This window comes from Idiotropiscis lumnitzeri, chromosome 4 (assembly GCF_059441095.1).
Source record: "Idiotropiscis lumnitzeri isolate Australia: NSW breed Sydney's pygmy pipehorse chromosome 4, RoL_Ilum_1.0, whole genome shotgun sequence".
NCBI lineage: Eukaryota > Metazoa > Chordata > Actinopteri > Syngnathiformes > Syngnathidae > Idiotropiscis > Idiotropiscis lumnitzeri.
The window spans coordinates 6985309-7010213 of NC_142394.1; the positions used below are offsets into that span (position 1 = coordinate 6985309).

Consider the following 24905-nt stretch of genomic DNA (forward strand, 5'->3'; position numbering starts at 1 on the left):
ATCTTATCTCATTTAATACTTTCATAAAAGCTGTTTCTGTACTGTAATGAGGTCGGATTGCTGACTGGAATTGATCAAAAATTCTGTTTGAGTTCAAGAATTTGTTGAGTTGATTAAGAACCACTTTCTTGACAATCTTGGATAAGAAGGGGAGGTTTGATATGGGTCTATAATTTACTAACTGGGGCACATCCAGCGTTCTTGTTTTAGAAGGGGCTTTTGATGGTTTCACCTGCTAAACCAAATGTGTTAGCATTTTCCGATCCACTGTATCAAATTCTGTCATGGTAATTTAATTATTCCTGGGTGATTTTATGTGCTGCATCATTTAGTCATTTTGCTGGTTTGTGACCATGTTTGACCTGATGGATTGTACTTTTACATTGAGATAGCAGGCAAATTGATTGCATTTATCTGTTGAGAAGAGTCCTGGCATTATTTGATTTTCAGGGATTTGTGAGTGTCAACCACAGCAAATAGAGTATGTGTATTGTTTAAATTCTTACTGGTGATTCCGGAAAAGTGTAATTTTCTAGTTTTCACCAGGTCATTTTAAGACTGACTGTATTGGTCAAAATGAACTTGGAGTTTAATTTTTCGCCACTCATCCTCCGCTTTCCAGGACTGTGATTTCAAACTAAATAGATGCTTAGTGCACCTCCAAGGTGTTTTAGGTCAACTTGAAATGGTCGTAGTTTTAGAAGGAGCAACAGCATTCAAGAACCTGGAGAGTCTCCAGGTGAAGTTCAATAAAGATGATTAAACAGGCATAATTTCCATAAATATATTACTTGTGTCTTCTTTTTTTAAATGGACGCAATGGTTGTAGGAACTGTTGTGATTATTTGTAGTTCAAAGAACACATAGAAATTATCTGAAATAGCCAGATATTTAGTGAACAAGTCTTCAAAAAAGTGACTTTAAGTTGCCATTTCCAGTTGAAGTTTACCATAAAACTCAACCGCAATCCTCCTTTGGCCATTGTGGTTTAAAAAAGCATGAATATATTTGAGCTTTTCAAACTGTCGCCAGATATGACTCTCCAGTGTGTTGATTCAGCATAGCGCCGCCCCCTCACGAGTGAGTATTCAATCACAAGCTGCGTTCATCACCTTCAACGTAACGAAGACCTTACTGTCATCAACCTGTGGTCTGATTGGCTATCCTAGCTGTCTCTCAACATTAAAAGCCCTCTTGGTACGCAGAACAGACATTTGCACGATTGTATCTGAAGGCTTCGGACAAATAGTGCGCGTTACTGGTATTATGAAATCTACCTAGCAACATGAACTAGCTGAATTCTGATTGGATCAAAACTTTATCCTAAAAAATCAACACTAGGATCTAATATGACACCAATGTGAAGAATATGATCATGATTTCTTGATTATGTTAGGCCAGCATAGAAGGCCTTGACCGCCTACCACTGCTTAATGCTAATGCTAACACATAATAGAAAATGTTGTTGACAGGCTAATAAACAGCATTTGTGTGGCACTGTCATAACCCTTTATTTATGTTACTTTTGCACTGAAAAGCTGAGTCTCGAATGGCATATATCGACAGCCGAAATGCAAATCCTATCTGACAGAGGTGTCAAATCCAGATCCTGAAAGTAAACCCTGCCACAGTGTGTCTTCAGCCACAGGCGCTTTTACTCAAGCACCAGGTAAACAAGCTCTTTAGTGTGGTGTGTCACCGGTATTTTACCTTTAACCAAATGAAGCAACAGACTAGAGACGTGCGAGATGCAAGAGACATACCCTGATAGAATATCCAGGGAAGACTCTTAAGACTTGTGGAATGAATGCTGAATGCAGCAAAATTGTTCATGAGACTTGATGACAACAAGACAAATTCACTTTGATATACAGCGCGGTGTGTGCATGAGAGAGAAAGAAAGAGAGGGAGGATTTGTGACTCACTGAGGTAATCACTCACATTAACATTTATGGAAGCAAATACACATAATTAAAATACACATACAAGCATAAATAATCAGAAGTGCTTTCTGTCAAAACGTAGTCATTCTTAAAAAATGCACATGTCAGAGAGTTGCCTGGCAACACAATCTACATCAGACCAAGGTTTATAAGATTTTCCTGCACACACGTGTGCACTATGGAGTCCCTAGTTAAAAAGATGAAACATTACAGCTCACACACATACACACGCTGATAAAAACGTGACTCATTTGATGAGTCATCCACTCTACCGAGGAGATGCTTGATGATGAAGCAGTGACGTCAGTGATCTTGTTACAACCATTTACACGCTGACCTGGTGTGTGGCAGATGTGTGTTTATGTATTTAAATCCAACTTCCTCAGAAAACAAAAGTGGTATCGGTGTTCCTTGAGTAACGGCTGACAGCAAGGATTGGCAGTATATTTTTTTTAAAATGAATTTTATTCATTATAAAAGGGACAGTACATGATAATAAATTGTGCATTTGCCAGATCATAGCCATTGGCTTGTTTCCATCTGGAGTCCAATGGCAGGTTGATTTAAAATTTTAAGTGTAAATGCACTCAATATATAAAAAAAGACTTATGCAATACACTCTACAAGTTTAAAGATCATCCATTCATTCATTCATTCATTGAGTGGTAGGCCACCAACACAGCTAGTGTGCAAAAGAAAGATGTGTGGTAGGTTAATTGAGCACTCTGAATTGTTCCTTGATGTGATTGTGAGTGTGTGAGTGCCCTGCGATTGGCTGGATAAGTGGTTCTTAAAATGGATGGACTGTTTTTTTTCAGTGATTTTTCTTCTATGCAACCTCACCCTGGAGTAACTCAACTTCCTTTACACTGTTTTGCCTTGGATATTGAATCACGTTGTGAAACTAACTCACATGCACACACATACAGAAGAAACACACAAAGGCATGCATACATCAGATGATTATTCTGTTAACTAATTGAAACTACCACATATTGAGTGTGGAATTGAACTGAGAGAGACTGCATGATTAGTAATTAAATCACAACGCTGCAGCAGTGCCGGCGTTTAGCTCTTAATGCAACCAGCTGGAGTCAGCTTTTATTTTGGACACTGAACACTTAGCAGTTAGTTCATGCTCGGATCCCTGAGTGTGCTGCCAACTCCCAATCCACTTCTCACTTTATATTGTGAGTTATAATGCAGCCCAGTCAGATGCGTATGAGTCTACAAAATCATAACTGAATGCTACCTCTTCTCTTCGGCATCCAAGTGCTTGGACAAATAAATCCATCACATCAGAATTGCAAACTGCAGTCAGAATTGTTTTCACACAATTTGCACAGAATCATAGCTCTTGTTTGTTTGGATTATCTGCTTTGCTTAAATGCCGTTAATAATATGTGTGTGTGCGTGTGTGTGTATGTCTTGAAATTTAGGAGATGACTCACTCCTGGCCACCCCCACTCACAGCCATTCACACTCCAGGAAAAGCTGATCAAACCAAGTTCCCCATTCCAAGCAAGGTTAGTTAGGCTTTGCCTCTGTTTAAATTGTTACGTTCGTGAGTAAAGACTGAGATTATGGAAATTGAAACGCAAACCAGTGGGCCAACTGAAATATCCTCAAGATCATACGTGTTAATCATTTTAGCTGGTTATTGCAAATTGTCTCTCAAGTACTACTACTACTACTACAAGTACTACTACTACTACTACTACTACATAATAATAATAATAATAATAATAATAATAATAATAATAATAATAATAATAGTAATCCTGGACAGTTGCTGTTTGGATATCCTAAATGGTGATTAATTAATTGGCTCAGTTTCAGTATCATTGAGGTTTTTTTTTGAGTAATTGTGTGTGCTACTTAGCTTGATTATACAATGTTATTCTCACTACAATGTGGTATTTACATATTTATTATCCTTTTAGCGGGGGGTGGACATGACAAGGCCACTGGATTAAGTCTCCTGTTGGGCTGTTTAAACAACTAAATAAGATTCATTATAATGCAGAAATGGAGAGGAACAATAAGTAAAGAAATGCATTTGCAAAAGAAATAGTAAGTATGACGTACATAGATATAAATGAGTAAACTGAAATCCATCTAAAGCTGTAAAATCAATAATAACCTTTGATGGTTCATTCAGTGAACACATTTTCGTCTGCTTTCATCTGTTTTCTCTCACCCTAGGAGTCGCAGCATGTGACCTCAAACTACAACACACAGAGTAAGTCTCCCAGCATCAATCAGCTTCCATCCTGCCTGCAAAATCATCAACATTCACCGGTGTTAATCTAGAAAGGCAGTACTTCCCACAAGACCAAAGAAAATAATTATTTTAGAATGTGCTCTGTTAAATATATCAAAATGGATTGATCATTAACAGACAGACAGACAGACAGGCAGAGAACTTAGCTAACTAGATAGATAGATAGATAGAAAGAGAGAACTTTTGTTGCCGTTATATGTGCAGTATTTAGTTCAGCTGGAACAAAAGATCAGTTTATTTATTTCACCTATTTAACATTTCTATTTTAATATTCACATCAGAGCCAAAATAAAATTCAAGCTGAGGCTCAATACAAGGGCTGTATCAAAAGGTAGTGATTGCTCAGTTTTAATTGACATTGTCAAAGGAGTATTTGAATCATCTATTGTAGGGAGCAGCGGTGTAAGAACTGCATTATATCACATGAGGGAAAACATCTGTCAGTTTGATGCAGTGCAGCTCGACAATACGACGGTACACTTAAAGCACAATGATACAGCAGCATTGTTAAGGGCAGAAAGAAGGGACCCGATTTGATTAAGCTGTCACCTGTCAGGACCCTCCCCTCTCTGAATCAAACACTCATTTGGAACAAAGAATTGATACACAAAACAGCAGGTCTGGGTCTGTGAGTCACAACAAAATATGTCTCTGTGGGTCGAAAGAAGGGAATTGACTCATGTGGATGCCACAGTCAGCAAAGGAAATGTTTTGTTGAAACCTGGGGGAGCAAAAGCAGCTGGCAAAAGCAATAACTAGGAAGAAAAAGAAATTACACAATAAAGAAAGGAAACACTAGGGATTCACTAAGGAAATCAACTGGTGAAAAAAACATTTCACTTCTATTTTCAGGTTATTCTTTGAAAATCATGGCAATTACCATTAAAAAAAATCAATAGTGCTTGTGATGAACATTAGATCATATATTTTTCTACTCCTTATTTTTTTACTTACACAAATCAAATGCTTGGATTTGTTGGATTGGCATGTTTTGTATTTTGATAGGCATAGAAAACGATAAGAAAAGTCTGCCTACTTATCAAACACGTATCACAAGCAAAACAAACAAACATTAAATGATTATGCTACCTTTATTGTGTTGCAGAGCGATGTACTGTATCAGCAAACAAGTCGTCTGTGAAACCACCAACTGCACCACAAAAGTCGTAAGTAGGCCTCTATCTCTCTCAACACACACGCACACACAATTTCTGACCCAATGTTATGTTTCCCTCAAGGTAAAATTAAGTTTGACTCTTGGATGAAATTCAGTGCTAGTAGGAGAGGGAAAAAAAAGATTACGTGGATCAGAGTAGGAAAGTGTAGCTACATTAATTTAACGTGAGCCAGGGGCATATTGCAACATCTCAGGCTGCAGCCCACTCCACTTCACTCGCATAGCAACACAGCAGGATTCATGGCTGGGTGAGACTGCAAAGGCAGGGATCACTGCTTGTAAATCAGCCGCACAAGCATAATGAGTTTGTTTTACAAAATTAATGTTACGCTAAACCCACCAAATGTCCAACTTGTGTGTCGCAATAGGAGCAGTATCAGAAGTCTATTAACATTCAGATTTGGTGCCGGTTAAGGTGGAAATGTCAATCACTACCAAAACGTTGTTTATATTAATATGCATATTGCATGGCTGCCCAGGCAACATTCTTCCTATACAATTCGAAGCCATGAATCACAAATCTATTTTTCTTTTCATACACATCTTCTGGTGAGGAATTATTTTGACATCTTTTTCAAGTTCATTTAAAAATGTAAATTCATTAATCATTTCTTAACTGTGCAGGTAAAATTTGAAGAAGTAGCCACTGTATATTTAATATATGAAAACATTAAAAGACCTTCTTAAATGTTCTGACAAACGGAAACGTATTAAAAGTCATGTTGCAAATTATACATCAGTGTTACACAAGTGTAAAAATAAGTTTACCACTGTAAAACTCAAAATCCCCCCTCTGTTTTTGATCAATGATACCAGGCAATATGACTCGATTTACGACAGCGTTTTCATTGTATATTATTGTGTTCTCACGCAAAATTTCTTAAAGCCAAGTGTCCTTCTTTTAAGTGATGCAAAAAACAACAAAAAAAAAAAAGCAACAACAAGTTAAAGAGAACTTTCCCCACTGAGGTATACGGCTGATATACTGCCATCATTCACCCTTTTATATACAAAGCCAGAGCTCATATGATTAAAACGAAACCAGTACTTTTGATCTCAATATGTTTCTCATACGATGGACACATCCAATATGGCGGACCTACTGACATATTGCATGGAAAACGCTCTCTGCTCAAGGTGGTGTCAACTGTTTATGCATGTTTATAGGCATTTTACAGCAAAGGTTGAAGTGATACATTTCCGACATATACAGGAGCAAACCGCATTTTTATGTGTGGTTTATTTTGGGTACTGTGATAATTTGAGTTTGGATTTATATTTCCTAAATAAGAGGAGGACTCATTTAAATAGTTAGTGTTGTATTTGAAAGTATTCAAGCCAATAATACCGCTATAGGTGAAGCACTATTTTCGCAACCTTATCTGGCATAAAAGTACAGAGTTCCAGTCCTACCATGGCAACATAACCCATTTTTAACAACATTTATATATGTTAGAACACGTTTAGCCAAACTTACTAAAATACGCTCATTCACTGTTTAAGAAAGGCTTCTCTGGGCGTTGGTATGCATGTCATTATCCGTCACGCTTTCATCAACATCATTTACGTTAACATCTGCTGGATGAAATGTGCTGATGGAATAAGAATTTCATCAATTTTATTGCTTATGTTTGTACTGAGCCGCTAAATCCTTTTCAAAATGAGTTTCACATAAAGCCATGGAAAAAGTAAAAGACGCCGTAGATTGTCAATGAACTCAAGTGTGATGATGAAATGCCGGTTTGAATTCCAAGATTATTTGACTTTTGAGGCGTATTGAACAGCCACTTGCCAACCAAGATTAAATGCTCTTTCTACATTTGCTCATTCTTGCTTGCATTTTATTTCATTTTCCACCTTTCCATCCTCCTGGGATCCCTGCCCTCCACTTCCCCCGTCATTATCATCTCCATCTTACCTCGCTATCTTACGCTACCCATCTGTGCCTTCTTATGAAATAAAAAAAAAAAAAGTATGGCTCCATTTTTCATTCATCCAAATATATCTATCATCGCCTATGTGCTGCACTGCGCCCTTATCTGTGAAGCTTTTCTCATTGCGCTTCACTCATTCACGACTCGCACGGTCCCATCTGAAAACACCACAACACTGGGGAGTGTTTTTTAGTGGTGAGAGCAGTGAAGAGAGCAGTTCGTGAGGCGGTAAAAATCCCTTTAGGGGATTCTCCTGTCATAACAATAGCAGTGCTATCTTAAAATAACAGTAGCATGCGTGGATGGTTTATATAAAGCAATAAAAGACGGAAACTTGCCAATGCACAGCACATAAATACAGAATAATTTGCTAGCAGGGAGATCATCTAACACACAAGCATGCGTACATGTGTTTTTATCATACATGCATTTATTTGACTGCAAAGAACTTCTCCTGATTAGAAGTTGAATTTGGGCTCAGTAGACACTCTCCTCTAAGTATAGCCTCTTGTTACCAAAGAATTCTTGGCAGCAAGTCAGCACTTGTCAACATAGAACGTTTCCAGGTGAAAAAACAATCTGGCTTCTCTCTCCAAACTCAACATCTGGTTGCTTTTTTGCACACCGCCATGCCTCATCCTCCGTCCTCTTCCTCATTCGCTAACACAAGTCAGTGCTACTTTGCCTATGCAATGAATCAATTTGCCGGGAAAGCACTTGAAAGGGAATGGCAGCTAACAGTGGGCTGTATTTAATCTAATTCAAGCAGATGTTGAGGTCAGGGCTGCAATTAAACATGTTATTTTGTGATTGTGCAGAATGCTGGAGGATGACCTAAAAATCAGCAGTGACGAGGAAGAGGCCGAGCAACAGGTGAGTTGCTGCTCGTCTCCAGTCTATCCATTTATCCGTAATATCTGTCACCTTGGCCTGTCACAATTTGCCTTTCATTCAATTACAAGCATTTCTTCTTTGCACTGATTTGTTCATCGGTCTCTGTTTAATTAGTATAACTGAAAGCATTCATCCTCAATTAATTTTAATTTCATTTCTCCTGTCATCAGTCGATTCATGCATACCTTTGCAATCCGCTTTTTAATTCGATAACATTTACGAGTATTGGCTGCGCAGTGTCAAGTATTCCCCGGGATTTTTGTCCTTTCATACAGAGGGCACCGAGGGCCTGGATCACAATCTCTGTCCCAAAGATTTTTTTATGTGTTTGAGGCACTCAATTTCATCCACAACCATGTATCTGAGTGCATTTTAACAAATCAAATGGCAGTTATGAAATTTACTACACCATATTTGCAGGTGCAAAAGGATTCTTAAAGCATACAGCATTTGTATGTTCTTGTAACAAAGTTTGTTACAATGGCATCGTTTGGATATAAAATTGACCCAGGCACAAATGTGAAAAGAAGGTGCTAAAAAGTCATGTTTGTATATTTATCGATGAATTAAAGGCTCAAATTTTAAATATAAGTTTTTCGGATTTTGCTCATACCTTCAAAAATAACTTGCTGCAAAAGGACCTCACTTTGTACTAATCACAATCTTTGTGCACTCATGATGTGCCTGTCAGGCCATTGTCCCCTTCCAACTCACATCAGTACTTATCAAAGAGTCCATGAAAATAATGGGAAAATACCAATTTCTCTCGTTCTTTTTGAACGGTCTCGCTGATTGAATAATTATAGGATGATTGAGACTATAATTAAAGATGCTGGCCGGTTGTAGCCTATTTGGTGGTTTTAGTTTTTGTAATCATGTTGAAAGTGGATCTTTTAATTATAGAACTGTGGTGAGTGGCTTCCATAATTATGTCATCTATAGATGCTTGATTACAGTGGAGCTCAAGTGCACTTAAGAAGTAGTCCCCTAAGTTTTAATGTGCATTCTTGCACCACATTTGTTCAAATGGTCCCGGTCAATGTATAACTCAGTAGGCTGCATGCTATATGTTTTATCGGGATGTGAGTCAGACAATATTGTCGGGAAGATTGAATGGTATTTTTATTGTCGGAACTAAGGGCGCTTGATATATCTCCTCCCACTTTGCATCTTCACATATAACCCACAGATATTATATTCAAATCATTTCCTGCTTCACCCTTAGAAATAAAGTGAGTATCTCCAAAGTTGTTGAACTACTGCTTGAAGCCTCCAGCATGACAGTGCAAGATGGATATGGAAAGAATAAACAGGATAGAAAGTAAAAAGAGGAACTGCAGAGACAAAGACGGAGCAGACATACTGATAACAGTGCAGACAGGAGGAGATGAAGAGAGGAAAGGATGCAAAGACGCAAGAGAGAGGCTGACATGAATCCAATGGCATTTTTCTGTGCATGCACTTAATAGGCTTATAGCAAATGAGCGCATGGTGTATTATCAAGCTTTTATAGCCTCAAGTAAAGCACAACACACACATACATCCATAATCAAATACACAGATGCTTGTGTGTTGTGCAAATGTTGGCAGCCTCTCACACACAGACACACTGTCATTAGTATTCTGTGGCGCGGCACTGCGAGGGCAGCAGAGGAGTATGATGAATATGTTTTTGCACTGAGCAAAGACACGAAGGAGGGCAGGGAATTGAAAGAAGGAGCAGAGGAAAGAGGGGTTGATAGAAGGAGAGGAGAGGAAGCACGAGAGAGCAGGGAAGAAGAGAGATGTTCCTGGTGACTTTAAAAGCTGAAAGAAAAACACCAACCCAATTACCACTCCACGAATGTCCTTTGTCTCTTGCTCCCTGCACATTTCTCTCTGTGATGACAGATCACCTTGGTCAAAGCAAGGTCACACTAAAACGCTCTGGCTTTCTATAAAAGTTGAATTGCAGCTGGTAAAATTGGCCTCAACTCGGGCAAAGTCTGCTTCAAATCTGCCCTATGCAAAATAATCGCAAAACTGCATTGTGCTCACATAAGATGCTATTGTTTGGTTTAACGTGATTCAGGTCATTGTTTTGGCTGTGTGGTTCATATGAGTTGTTGGTCTCCTCATTGCCTTCCCAGTCCATCAAGTTACACTGTTAACCACGGGAGCAGCAATAAAGCTAATGATCACATTTGAAAATAGCCAGAACCAACCATTGACATATTGCCTAGTAACATTGTTTATTTGGCAGTAGGATTTTGCAGACATAACTTTTAATATTTGTAATACTCCCTTCATGCACTCATCTGTCGCCAAAAGAACCAATATATTAACAATATCAGCTTAAAAAAATACTACATTGATTTGAACTAACGCTCCAATAGCAGCGCCATGGTTCACATTTATTTTCATGCGACTGCTATGGGATCGATTCGCTACTCAATGAGCCATTCACAGTCGCCCTGTGATTGAGTGGCATCCAGTGCAGGATGTGGTCTGCCTTTGGCTCTGAGTTAGCCGGGATGGGCCTCAGCTGCTGCCGTAACCCTTAACATGATAAGTGGGATAGAAATGAATGGTATAGACAAGAAAGGAAACCACAGATTTTTGTGTTCTGCACTTTTGGTGGCCTAGCTTGGAAAATGTTGTTAGGTTGTCAATCCTAATAGCTAATTATTCTACAATATAAAATATGGTTTGATGTTTATTTAAAAGTATGATGTTGTCATTTTCTTTAGTAGAAAAAAATGCATGTTAATGTTCTATTTATATTTACCATAATGGCCTCAAAAATACGCATTACAGCAGGTAGGCGCTGAGCAAAATCAAATTATTCTCTAAATACGCTTTGTGTGCCAATGTAACTCAAACGAAATGTATGTTACAACAGCTAATGGCATAGACTCACACCTTCACAAAGATTTTGGAATGGAGACGAGTGCCCCTTTAATTGACCTTGAAGGAGAAATAAGTTGTAACAGATGTTGGAATTGAGCTTGATGGTCCGCTCTTACTACTGCACACATGAGTAATGTCGAGAAAGGCCTCAGCCAACGAGTTCATTGGATTGAAGTGAAAATAGTCTGCGAAAGTGACTTGCCGGGCCTCAAAGCAGGTGTGTAAATAGATTAATCTCTCGTATTTTGTTAGACGCAAGATAGAAAAATCGACCACTACTGTCTACTGTCACTAAAGTCTGGGGCCAACTCGAGCTCTCTTGTATTGATTACTTTTTCACAGCAAGGAGCTTTAGAAAAGAAAAAAAGATAATATGGGACAATAATTAGGTATTTCATTTCCGATCACTGAAACTTTGCTGTGCAGTCTTAGGAATACATAGTACGCGAGGCATATTTTCTGGAAAAATGCAAACGTGTGGTGAATCTTATTGTATTTAATGTATTAATATGACAACGACACGCATCAAACTCTCTGAATAAATATAAAGAAAAATCACCCTCCTAGTCTGCGGCCCAGCCAAGGGCGTGGAGAGGTGTGAGATCTCTATAATCACTTATGCAGGACTGTTTTCAGTTTGTTGAGAATATTTAATACTTAGCACGCTTCAACCTGCTGCTGGACCTCAGCCCATCAGTGTCTTTTCCCGCCTTAAGTGAGTGAGAGGAGCTGTCTTGATAGGAGCCGAATCAAGTCGACTGTGTTCACGCCCACTTTGCCGCAACACTACTGAACCCTGGTCATAATGACATTATATTGTTTGCCGCAAAAGACATAAAAGTCAAAGAAAAAGTCAACACTTTGAGCTCTATTTTGATGGCCAGTGCAAGTCTTGCTCCAATCTCACAATTTGATTTGATATTAATTTATATTCTTTGATTTTGATTCAATAGAAAGTAAAATCCAGGGTCCTTCACAAGATCTTAGCTGTTCCCGGTATTATGATCCTATGATTACTAATTAGTTATTACTTTGGTGACTGGCCCCAGTCACTACCGGCGCTACTGTTGCCTTCACCAGCCACATTATCTTGTTCTTCCCTCAGTTCTTATTATTTCTCTAGTCCATGTCACTTTTTCCTCATGTTGCTATCACACGGGTTTGCTCCATCTATCGGAAATGCTGTATTCAGATGTTTATCCGCCACCACTTTGTCAGGTTGGTTGACCATCATCAGTTCATCAGTCAGGATCTGGAACTTCCACAGGATCTTGGCCAGTTTTTTCACACGGCCTCTATTGATTTTGCGTTTAGAGCTTGTTCTTATGATGCCATGATTAGTGGCTTTATACAATACAATACAATATAACTATATTTGTACTGTCTTTCAGGCCAGCCTTTTCCAGCCACCGGTATGTTTTCTCAATGGCATCCCCTTATTCAATTTATTTATGGTACATGTCACACAGGGACTTGTTTTTCCATGACAGTCCATCTGGCTCCTTCACCTTACTGGCCTTTTGTTGCCTTAGGCATTCACTAGTAAAAAAGAAAAAAGTATTTGACGTGGCTGACCTTTGAGCTGACACTTTGTGGTTGCTATTTTGCCTGTGAACAATGAATGTGTTGCTGTCCTACGCATCTGCCAAGCTGCCTTCTACTGATGTCATTGTCATATATCCTTGTGAGGTAAATCAAAGAGTCAATCATGCTTGTTCTTGGCATACAGGAGGTTCTTTATGATCCTCTTAATGTCATGTAGTTCCAGGCTCTCCAGGATCCATGTGTGCTGGATAAACTTTCGTAGTCAATCCTGCTAATGTCCTGGTTGGTGCTTCAGGTTTTACAGTCTTGGTCAATTGCACTTCCAGTAGCTAGTGTTTGACTCCCCCGGTGTTATTAGCCATGCCCTTCCGTGCTCTTCTTGGTGGGTCTTTTTTGGTCTTGCTACCTGGCCACTGAGTAGACCTGAGCTGGGTTGTTGGAGAACATCATGTCCATACTCCACCTGTCTTGTGTCTTCAGGTGGATAGCCAAGGCTGCGAGTCTTTGCTTGGCACGCTCAAGTACCTAATCTTTGGACATATTTCTGTATTTATTGAGCAATTCTTTCAAGGTTTGACACATTTGCTTTGCTGGGTTAGGAGGCTTGTCACCATGTCACCTTTAGTTCTGCCTCTAGCCTTCTCTTCCGAGAAGGGGGCCCTTGCTCCTTCCAGATCTTAATCTTCTATGATGTACTCTTTAGGGATACTAAGCAGTCCTGTGTTGACATCATTCCGGAAGAGATTCTGATGGTAACTTCTTTATTTGGTAAGAAGTAGCCTAGGAAGTAACTATGTTGTCTGTCAATCCATGCCAAATCACCCAAAAATATGAAGATTTTAACAATGCAAATATTGATTTAATGAAACTTTGTGTTCTTGTTGAGAGTGGTGATGATGAATGAATGGGTTGATCAACGGTGCACTTTGCAGTGCCGTGTAATTAAAAAAGGCCTTAAAATGGATTTACACTCCAGTCCCAGTGTACAATTCTGATTTAATCCCAATATGAAATTTTGTTGGGACTATTTACATGTGCATTTCAAGTCACTTACTGATACGGCTGTGATTGCACATGTACAGCAAAGTATTTACTGAATATTTGTCGATGCTTTTGCTGTTATTTAGGTTTATGAGGGATGTTTTTTTTTGTGTGTTGGTTAGGGAGGTGTGTCTACTTCAGTAATATGGTAGCATATCAGTAGGCATTTACGTGGCAGTTGCCTTGGCAGAAAGCCATACATATTGGATTTTGATTCCAATCTGCCCTGAACCATATACGAATTCTGCTACTTGAGTGTTAATATCTGCTGTAGAAGGACTTGTCATCCATGCCACAGTCATGTTTAGTGGATCAAGTGAATAATGGCAGCCTGTGTTGTTCTTTTAAACCCCTGCGGGATATATTCCCACAGATGCTCTTCATGAACCCAGCAAATCTCCCTGAACCACAGAGCTGGCAGTTTCTCATTCAAGCTATCAGAACCACAAAACCACCGATGCCGTTAATCACCTCCTTCCTTGAGAGACAGAAAAGAGACTAAATATGAATTCATTTTAATTAACAGATGAAGATGAATACATTGTAAAATGATTTAACTATTTTTGTTTTGTTGTTGTAACGGAAGTGTCCATGTAGAAAATTGACTGATACAGATGACGTGGCAAACGTTTGATGACTTTTATTATTCCGCTTAAAGTATGTGTTATTGCTGTAATATTAATATTATGAATTTACTTGATTGCATACACCTAGTAAATTTGAGCATGTTCAAAAAATAATTACTTGGCAGTTGTTTGTAACCATTATTCATTTATAATTGATCATTAACAGTTGAATTGTTCATTTATTTATTTTTTAATAAATCACTTCAATCAGGTTTTGTTACTCTTAACACCGCTGTGGTGTTTTGTTATTCATCAATTTTCTTGTCAATGTTTCAGTCACCCACGCACGTGCACACACACACACAAACGCACACACAGAGACCAGCATGCTTGTCTAACATGCTCCTCGGGGCATATTCCCTTATGTGCTTACGTCAGAAAAAGCATGCTGCTGCACACGTTTTTGGGTGCACAGATTCTCCCCTCGACTTCAGTGTGCCACCTAGACACATTCATGAAATGTTCACACTTTGGGTGGAGCAATCTTGAAATTTGCGTGTGACCCTGACAAATCGGTCAGCGCGCACAATCTCTTGTAGTCTTCACAATTTTTACAATTTTTTACGTTTGCTTCAGCACGATTTACAAAACAGGGCTCGAAATTTCCAGTTAGGACTAACCTAGTTAGGACAACCATACGCACATGATACAGAACACCTATAATAAATGTATGCATGTGTGTGTGTGTGTGTATATATATATATATATGTCAAACTTATAGAAATATATAAGTTTTAGTTTTGCAAACTTTGTGAGTGGTTTTGCAATAGAAGTTGTGCTACAACAATCACTGCTAGAGTTTCAGCATTCAGAAAAAATGTAACTATTACACAACTATTCACCTAATTGGCTCTGGCCAGAGAATTGCATCAGCTGCGACATTGATTTGGTCACAAGCCTCCTCCATGGCCTGAATGAGGGACATCTGAGCCTGGATCCGGAGATTATAAACCTTCCACCACTATGCTGAGAAAATCTCTTTGATTGGTTTTAGAACTTGAGGTTAAAGAGAAACATACAGCACTGTAAAACTGTGAATGGTGTTGAAACCAGTTCTGCACCAGAGCAGAGCGGTGGAATGACGCATTGTCCCAGATGACAGTGTGTTACATCTGGTGCATTTGGTGATTCACTGTGACGAGGTTGTACAATCAATCCAGAAATGTGAGTATGTGATCTGTGTTGGAAGGGCCCATATGATGGCGGAAGACCCCATTCTGTGAAATAGCTGCACAAAGGGTGATTGTTACCCCCACGTTGCCCTGGGACATTAACTATAACCCTGTGGCTGATGATGTTTCTGCCTCTACTTTTTGCTTTGCTGAGGTTGAACCCTGCCTCATATATGGACTTGAATTCATGTGGGATTTATTCAGCATCCGTCTGTAAAACTCTGAAATACAGTGAAAGCTTGTGTCCTTCATCATTGGTCTTGTGTACAGAAAATATGTGTATGATATGTAACATCACAATGCTAAAGTATACTCACAATTCCGTTCAAAAGGCTCTTGATAAAGCTTTTTCATTTGAACTTGATGTCTTTTCTGCGTGTCTTTGTATTGTTAGCGAGACTCAATAGCCATCATTGAAAATCATTTTGGCTTAGGTTTTATTGTCCAAAACCATGTTTACGATCCTTCTCTCTCTCTCTGTATCTCTCTCTCTCTCTCTCTGTCTTGTTCTGGTGTGACTATGGGCCTTCTTTGTTGTTCTGGGCCCTCAACCCTATTTAGAATTAAAAAAATACACATACGTTGGGTAAAATAACAAAGGAATTACACCTCTTTGGTGGTTCCGCAAAGATTTCCAACTGGAAAAATATCCCTCAGACTACACAGTTGCAAATCTTCATCAATTATTTGTCATTCTACACATTAGTAAATCTTTGCATGCCAATATTGACATGGTACCGACATAGAGAACAATTTAACATACGTCTCTACGTTTACTGACAGGTATCCGACAAGCCCAAAGCCCGAGGGACAACCGTGAGGTGAGACACACGCTCTTCTGTTGTTCAGTAATGTTGTTTATGTCGCATGCACTTTTTACAATTCAGAGTGTTTCAAGGTTATTGTGAACATAATCCCCACCAGGCAATCTGGAACCAGAGTGGCTGTAATTATCCGAAACATCTGCAATGCCGTGTGCTCCGCAAACTTCAGTCACCATTTTGCACCACCACAAACATTCCTCACAAGGCAGCAGGTGTCACTATTTGTTGGTTCATGCATAAACCACTGCACATCTGTCTGCCTGTACCCCATTAGTTTCTCGTTATGTTGCTGTTCGGGTTTTTGTCAGCTTGAATATTGTCAGAACGCCTCTGACTAAAATGAACACTTGCACTCCGTCCGCTCAACTTTAGTCCCTACTCGCAGTACCTCAAAGACTAAAGAGTTCATCTTAAGCACCTCAAGCCTTGGTGTTGCCGCCAATATCTGTGTTTGCTATTCTTCAGAATTGAACTAATTGAACTTTTGCTGAAAAACACTGCATAGTAAAAATAATAATAATAATAATTAAATAAACAATAAATGCTAAAAATTACAAAAACAAAAGGTCAATCTAAGGAAATCATCAATGGATAAGCTATTTTTGGAACAGGCTACTCAAGTGGTTCATGGGCATCAGGTTGGTGACCCCTGCTGCAGAGCATTCAGTTTTGCTTTTGCAGTGAAAGCCTGGAACAACATCACAAAAGAAACAAATAAAGGTTTTGATGTATATTAGGTGTTTTTTACTTAGTCCCTTCAAAAAAATTCTTATATGTTTCATTACTCACACTAATTTCACGTTTCATTACAAAATGCTGTCTTTGAAACTGCGTATTAATCAGAGGTAAATACAAGGAAATAAAATGTTTTTGACATTCTGTCTCATATCAATCTTGATTTAAAACTCCCCAAAATATATTGGCCTCACTATTCCAATACTTTTGGTCAAGTAAATCTGCTGTTGTTATTGTTCAGGTTAACACTAAATTACAGCAATGATTGAAAATACAATATTAAAAGCTGTAAACAAAAAGTTGCATTGAAGTTAATGTAATTATCAGTGCTAACACATTGCGGTAACTAAAGTCTGCAGTGCATTGACATTAGTTTATAGATGTGTACACATTCCTAAAAGAAAAAAAAATGTATATTATAAATTACATGAGAGATGAATGTTCTTAGAGAAATGACTGTCGTTAAAAAGTCAAACTGCATAAGAATGTGAAAATATTTCACAAATTAGGCTTGTGTTCTGAGTTTGTGTGTGTGTGTGCGTGTGTGTGGAAGTGTGTGTGGTAAAAAGAGAATGTGCCATGTTTCTGTGTGTGCCCCAGGCCATGTGTTACTTTTGCTGCTGCTAATGAGCCCGAGCAGAGCGGGCACACACACAGACATGTATCCACAGGGATGCTGCAACTGAAGTTGCTACGAGCGATCCATGGGCTATATCCAACAGAAACACTCATACACACACTTGCACGCACACACACAAAAAATATGTCTAAATATACACATTTATACTGCATATACAGCTATTGTTTTAATCTTGCTCTGACAACTTTCCTCCTATATTAATTGTATTTCTTTCTGTAGTTCAAAAACTAATTCTGCTTCTTATATTTCTCATCAAATTGTTAAATGTTGTCCCAATTGTTACTAATGGTTCAGCTTGTATGAGCACAAGTAATAAAGCTCATTTAATCAAAGACTAAAGTGGAATGTCACAAAAACAATTATGACTCCAGTGGAACTCTTCAATGTGATTGCCCCTAACATTGCTCAATTTGACCCAAATTATCGAAAATAAACGCTGCAAGTCCTTTGAAATCAGCAATTTGAAAGGTCCTACTTGATTGGCATTCCTCACAAGAACTTGCATTCAAACCAGTAAGACTTCATTTATGTTGTTATCCAAGTTAAGGTAGTGTTTAGCTCTTTTTTTAAAACAGCGGTGAATTTATGTTGCTGCAAACTTGAACCGTGTAAGTCACGGGTGGGAAGCTCCAGTCCTCGAGGGCTATTATCCGTTTAGTGAGATGAAACGCTGCAGGATGATACCTTCGGAAAGGTCGGTCCTCCTCAAAACCCGGCTCAGGTGGTCCAAGACGAAATCTCCGTAGCGTGCCTCTGAGTAGGTGGTCTATCTCAGATCTTGTCTAGATCTGTCGGTGCAGATCTGATCCAGATCAGACGGAGCAAAATCTGTATACTAACATCCAGTTGGGTTGTCATCACCTAGCCCCTTCTCCAAACCAGGAAAGTGGGGGGGGGGGGACAAAATAAAAAGCAGTCAATCAGGCCAACATGCATTGCAACTAAAATGCAAGAGTATACAAATTGGTCTTAAGTCAGTTTTAAAACATTTCTATCCATCTAGAGCCTCCGGACTTTGGCTTTCGGGATCACTTAAAGATTAACGTGTTGTGAACAAGGAGCCCAGGCTCAAGTAAAAACCAAGTCATGAGGCAAAACCTTTTTGTCATCAATTACCATCATTTGAGAGTTTTGCATACCTATGGGAAGTGTGATTCCATCTTGCAAAATGAGGAGGAAAATGATGCTGAAGAAAATTGTCTCGACTCCTACCAGTGAACTTCAGTCATTATGCAAGGCTGTGCTTTCAATTTCAAATAGACGGTCCGGAAGGAATTCTAGGCGGCACTCCATTTTCAACAACATATCAGTGTTACGTCTTAGATTACACAGGCTATTTCATTACCTGAGTGGTGTGTTAATGTAACACAGACATTCTGGTTTTAACACCATCACCGAATTTTTAACACTGGTCGATTTGCAGTGTGTGGATGGAAAACTATTAAAGCCTTTCCCGCGACATTGCCCTAGGCACACACAAGCACTTTTACTTGCCCTATCATGAACAAACAATTTTGGAATTCAATACACAAGGTACCATCTTATCTACGTTTACAGTATTACAAGTAGGTAATTAATTTGAATAATAATAATCTTTGAGGATGGAGAAAATATGTACTGCGCATAGAGTACATTACTACGTTGAATGAGTAGTGGCTAGTTCCATCAATTTGCTCGGATCTCAAATGGTGGCTAAAACACTTATAACATGCACAAGTGTGTGAGGTTGATTTAAAGAGAGACAGAGAGGAAGATTGTCAAGCCAGCTGTGCAGGGGGAAGCTCTGCCAAGTGGAAGATGATTTGATGACAGATGAACTGAGTCCAGATGGCATCCACATCTTCACTCAAACGTCCCAAAATACCATCACGACTCTTTTACTTTCGCAGAGCTCTTTGGCCAATTCAAGAGACTATGTTTACCGCTGACTTCAATTGTAGTTGTGAAGCTGTATCGTTCTCTGTCTCATTCTGCTACATTTGGCTCTAAACCACTCAGTTCATTGATGTCAGAGGCTAATCGATTTAGTCTATTGCAGAGGTGATTGGCGGAAGGAAGAAAACGTCTTTTGTATCTTCTATTCCTGCTGGGTATTTGACATAATGCAAACACGATCATGAACGGTAACACACAAGTAGCCGGGAGGCTTTAATCATTTCCTCAGAGAATAACTGCAGATGGCTATTATTAGGCCTGGAATGAAACTGTTTGGATTTAAATCATTTCAAATGACAGGAAAACAAGTTACTCTGTATGCTTGCTTAGTCCCACTGACAAAAGGGGCACCAAAATCTTATGTTATTCATAATCATTAGGCCATTATTCTGTATGAAGATTACATTTTATTTCTTCAGCCCATTCATGTCAACACAATGTAAAATTATGTCAGCTCAGATACACGCATGAGGGAAACACTTGTCTGTCCACTCATTAACTGAATGTAAACTTGTATGGCTATCCATTTATGTACACACACATGCAGGTCTCTGTTTTCGTAGACAGCGCATGAATTTGGCAGACCGCGTTGTGTTGGGCATTCCAGGAAAACAGAGCAAGTGTGTTTTCTGTTATCAGTCCCTGACCATTTTGCGGCAGAAAGTAGACTAAACTTTAGTCCAGTTGAAAGCAGGTCTAAGTTGTGGTGCAGGTGCTAACACGATTTTGCTCGATATGATCGAGGTTCAGGCATTCAGATTCTGAGTTGGGTAGACGTGTCGTGGATGTCTCTGTATTTTATTCATAAATATCACAATGTTATACCCTCTGCAAATAAATTCATTGAACGCATCATTTTTATCCTCATCTTTAATATATTTTCAAAATCCCCCCTTCGGTATGGATGGAGGGTTGTCACAAACAGAACACATGAGGGTGGAAGGTGGTCTCCTTGTGTCCACTTCACAGTGCCCAACAATCCATCAGTTGCAAGCAGAGAGCTTCTTGCAGTTCCTTATAAACTTAATTTGTTTGCATCAATCAATTGCATGGACTCCTGCGAGTCAGTTCATGCTTCTGTCGCATAGAGCACAAGCCTCTCCTGAGCTAAATTTTAAGGGATTGAGAAGCGCTACCTCAATTAGCCTAGAAGCAAGCCACTTTGTTCACTCCCACAACGGTGCAAATGCCCTTTTATAACTGCACGGATCTATGGAATACCAAAAGAAAGAAAACTCCCACCGATGCACACAGTTATACCACACTTTATGCTATATCTGAGCCGGGCGCGAAAATAGAGCCCATAATGTCAGGATTGAGGGTTTTCGTGGTGATGGTGGCAAAAAGCTGGAGCACCCAAGGTCAGAGAAGCAGGAGGTAGAGAGTTTAACAGTCTCAAAAAATATTCAATTTCCAAAATAAAAAAGGCAAATTAGACACAAGAGCAAATCAAAATTCAAGGTATCAAAGAAAGTCAATGGAAAGGAAAAAACTCACCGCCAAGGGAAGCATGACATGACAAGGGTACATGACGAGTGACGGCAACATCTCCAGAAACAATCAAACAACTGAAGGAACTAAATACAAACAAACTGACGAGACAACGAGCTACATTTGGACAAGTACAAATGAAAACAAAAACCCAACGAATAAAACACTTATCATAATGCACTGTAAATGCACACATTTATGTAAACATCATCTCGTTTGGTTATTCATATAATGTGCACACCAAATAGAATCGACTATTTGTCCATTTGTCAAATTCATCCTGCTCACACAAATATTAGGCATGTACTGTGAAGATCGCCCTCTAAAAACTAAGGGTTGTTACACAAGTAACACAAATAAGTCTAATAAACAAGTAATTACAATCGAAAAAAAACACAGAACAAACTATCAAGCGTAGTGCATGCTTGTAAGATCATATGACAACTACATTGGGAAAAATGATCTGTCAAAAACAAGAGTTAGATTGAAGGCTAAACATTCTGCCTCTAAAGGCCCGCCAGAATAGAACTTGAAAAGGAAATCCATAACGTTTATGGCTATATACTTCAACATATGAGTCATCTTGTAAATCAACATTATTTATAATCCCAACTCAAAATGGAATGAAAGTCCCTTTTGAAGTCATCAACATTTAATCACATGAGCTTTTGAATAGCTTTATGGTGTGTTGAATTCAAGACAGCCGATGTAAATTCCTCTGAAATTAATTAAGATTAAATGAAGGATGTTGAAATGGGCCAGAGCGTAAAGAGCAGGAAATCATTTGAAAGCACAGCAGCAACTGAAATGAGTGGTTGGAATGCAATCACGTTTGGTATTAAATACTGATACTTTGTCAAGAGTTACATTTTCTTCTTAATGCAAATCAGCATTTTTTTTATAGATTTATTTTTAATTAGTAGCCTTCTTGCTCCCACATTATAAAAAGCAATTTTAAAACAAAAGCATCATCCTGCTCTTATCATTTGTACTCAAAGCGCAATTTATATTCATGTCATAACAATTGCTTTCCTTGCCATCCACAATTAAAACGGCCACAAGTATGGTACTGTATATGTGTGTAGGTTTCATCCACGTATCTGTGGCGCTATCACTCATTTAACAGCAGCCTTTGAGGATCATGGGGTTCGTGTGAGGCCCATTAGGCATATCAAGGCAACGGCTCACTTTGTCAAGGCTGTGAGGCTTTCATTTCCCTTGTTGAGGATGATTTTATCATACAAACCAACAGGCGCATACCAAAAGCTTGGCTGCACTCTGAGAATCTGACAAAGGCGATATATATATTCTTATGCAACTCAAAGGCAGACAGAGTGTTCTGGGTTGTAAATCATTTTTTTACTGATAGCAAAAAAAAAAAAAGAATCTCGTTTGAAACACTACAATGTTTTGAGTCCATTTTGTTCTTTCACGCAGTACAACATATGCCAAAATGATTTGCCTCTATAAATTACCCATAAATATGGAGAGTTGCAAGAAAGACATCAATAGTCATAGTTCATGCATGACAGTACACGATAGTAATCGCCAGATGACGTGCAAGTAATCTAATTTGCTGTTAGTGGAATGATCTGTTTTAATTTGTCATTCCTATAGTGCTTTCCCTCATTTGGGGTCACGGTTGAACTGGAGCATATCCCAGCTGACTTTGGGCGAGAGGCAGAGTACACCTTGGACTGGTAGCCAGACATATAGATAGACCATACGATTCATACCTCTGGGCAATTTTGTCCTCAATTAATCTAGCATGTATGATTTGGGAGTCTGGTCTGGGAGTAAGACATCCCAAAAAAAAAAAAGAACATTCAAGAGCTGGGCCTTGCAAGACCTTAAACCTGCAGTTCTTTGCCCAACAAAAAATATTGTATCTTAATAAAAGAAAATAAATAAAAGAAGTATTGTCATTAAATGCATGCCAATAAACATACATACCATGTTTTCCGGACCATAAGGCACCCCCTGCATATAAGCCGCGGCAACTCTATTTGGGGGAAAAGATATACAAGCCGCACCAGACTATAAGCCGCACTTTTCTATGTTGAAAAAAATGTGTTGTTTACTGCATGTACAGAACGATTTTGTACTGTGAATGCATATAAAGCTACATAAACAGATTCTAAAAACAGTGCCTTTTAACACAGCAACAACTTTGCTAATTAATACAGAACAGACCCAAGAGAAAAAAAATCCAGCGATATTTAGCATATTTTCTGAACTATAGACCGCCCCTACCGGTGAAAGAAAAATCCACAGACAAGTCGCACTGTTGTATTAGCCGCATGGTTAAAAATCTAGGAAAAAAGTAGTGGCTTATAGTCCGGTAAATACAATCTATTCTTTTAATAATAATAATAATAATAATTTAATGTTTCCTTATTTTTACTATTTTTGCTGATTGGCTTGAAGAATTTCCTACAGTTGCATGTAATGCCCATTTTGACTCAAGTTGAAGTGGCAAAATAAAATATGGTCCTCGCATTCCGTCTGATTATACCGTGTTATGGGTAAGGCTGATTATTATTATTATTTTTTTCGTTCTTGTAAAACGGCTGGGGCCCACAATTATAAATGTTAATCTTGTTCAATATTTACATCGCAAATCCTTCCGTATTTGCTCAAGTTCAATTTGACCAGGAGCCACAGACCCCGTGATTGTTCCATGAAACGGAACGATAGCCGATTAGGAAGTGACCTGAAGCTCACACTGTTGCCGGGCACAACTGGTTGCGTTGAGTATTTGTGTCACGTGTGTCATTACATTCAGTCATTCGGTACAACAAAAATGACAAGAAGAGTTTCCAAACGCGGTGTTGTTACTTGAAAACCTAGCTTCTTCATTTTCTTATTCTACACCTACTACTCGTACTACTTTTACTTCTCCTTCTTTGTAATTCTTTTTTTTTTTTGGCAGTCTGAATATGATGTGGCACCATGCTGCTACCTTTCACAGCTCAGTCTCAGTACTATGACAGACATCTAGTTTGGGAGAGGAGACGTACCTTTGTGTGTGTGATTTGCTAGCACACACCATAAGAGTAGCAAGCACACACTTGCTAGTTGTTACCCGTAGTCGTGTGGGTTCTCTCACATTTGAATATGTGAAAAATCAATATGTGTACAGCCCACTTCAAGGACTACAACAATGGTTCACGTATTGAAGTCTGAAAATGAGTCCATCATAAAATAGGACACAATGTGGCAAAGTGATCCAATTCGCTCCTGGATGAACTGGAGAGTGTGTCTTCATTTAAGAGCTGACATTATGGAGACGTATTTAAGGTGTCCAGTGAAATGCTTGCCTGTCAGATTGCACCAGCTGGTGCCGCATTTCAATTTGGCACAGACAACGGTGCTAAATTATGTTTGACGGCTGATGCCTGCCTGATTCCTGAGGAGAGTGGAGGGAAGGAGGCCAGATGTAATACTTTCACACATGTATTCAGCTCCTTTCATCTTGTTCCTGCAACCCTCTTGTTTATGGTGCCAGAATAAAATAGGCTGGTGAGTGCTCAACTGAATGTCTCATTGAGCAGCAAACAACATTCCTTCAACTTCACATGATGCTATTTATACAAAAAACAAAATGGATCAACAGCCATTGTGCAAAATTTACTGCTTATTGTAGCTTATAAAAAAGAAAACGAGAGAGAGACAAAAATACCATTTATGTATTTTAACACAGACTTGTAATAAGAAATTCTTGCTTCCACCCTTAAGCAGTCCGTCTTTACATAACTGTTGGGCTCACACACTG

At 38.9% G+C, this 24905-nt stretch overlaps 1 protein-coding gene across 1 annotated transcript in view; it reads left to right on the plus strand.

Moving 5' to 3' along the window:
• Positions 1-24905, plus strand: part of aff2 (ALF transcription elongation factor 2) — a 139765-nt gene that overhangs the window by 90981 nt on the left and 23879 nt on the right. The window contains exons 6-10 of the mRNA XM_088294763.1: positions 3383-3469; positions 4149-4185; positions 5333-5393; positions 8157-8211; positions 16289-16326. Coding sequence (XP_088150889.1) covers positions 3383-3469; positions 4149-4185; positions 5333-5393; positions 8157-8211; positions 16289-16326 — 278 coding nt within the window. The remainder of the gene's footprint in view (positions 1-3382; positions 3470-4148; positions 4186-5332; positions 5394-8156; positions 8212-16288; positions 16327-24905) is intronic.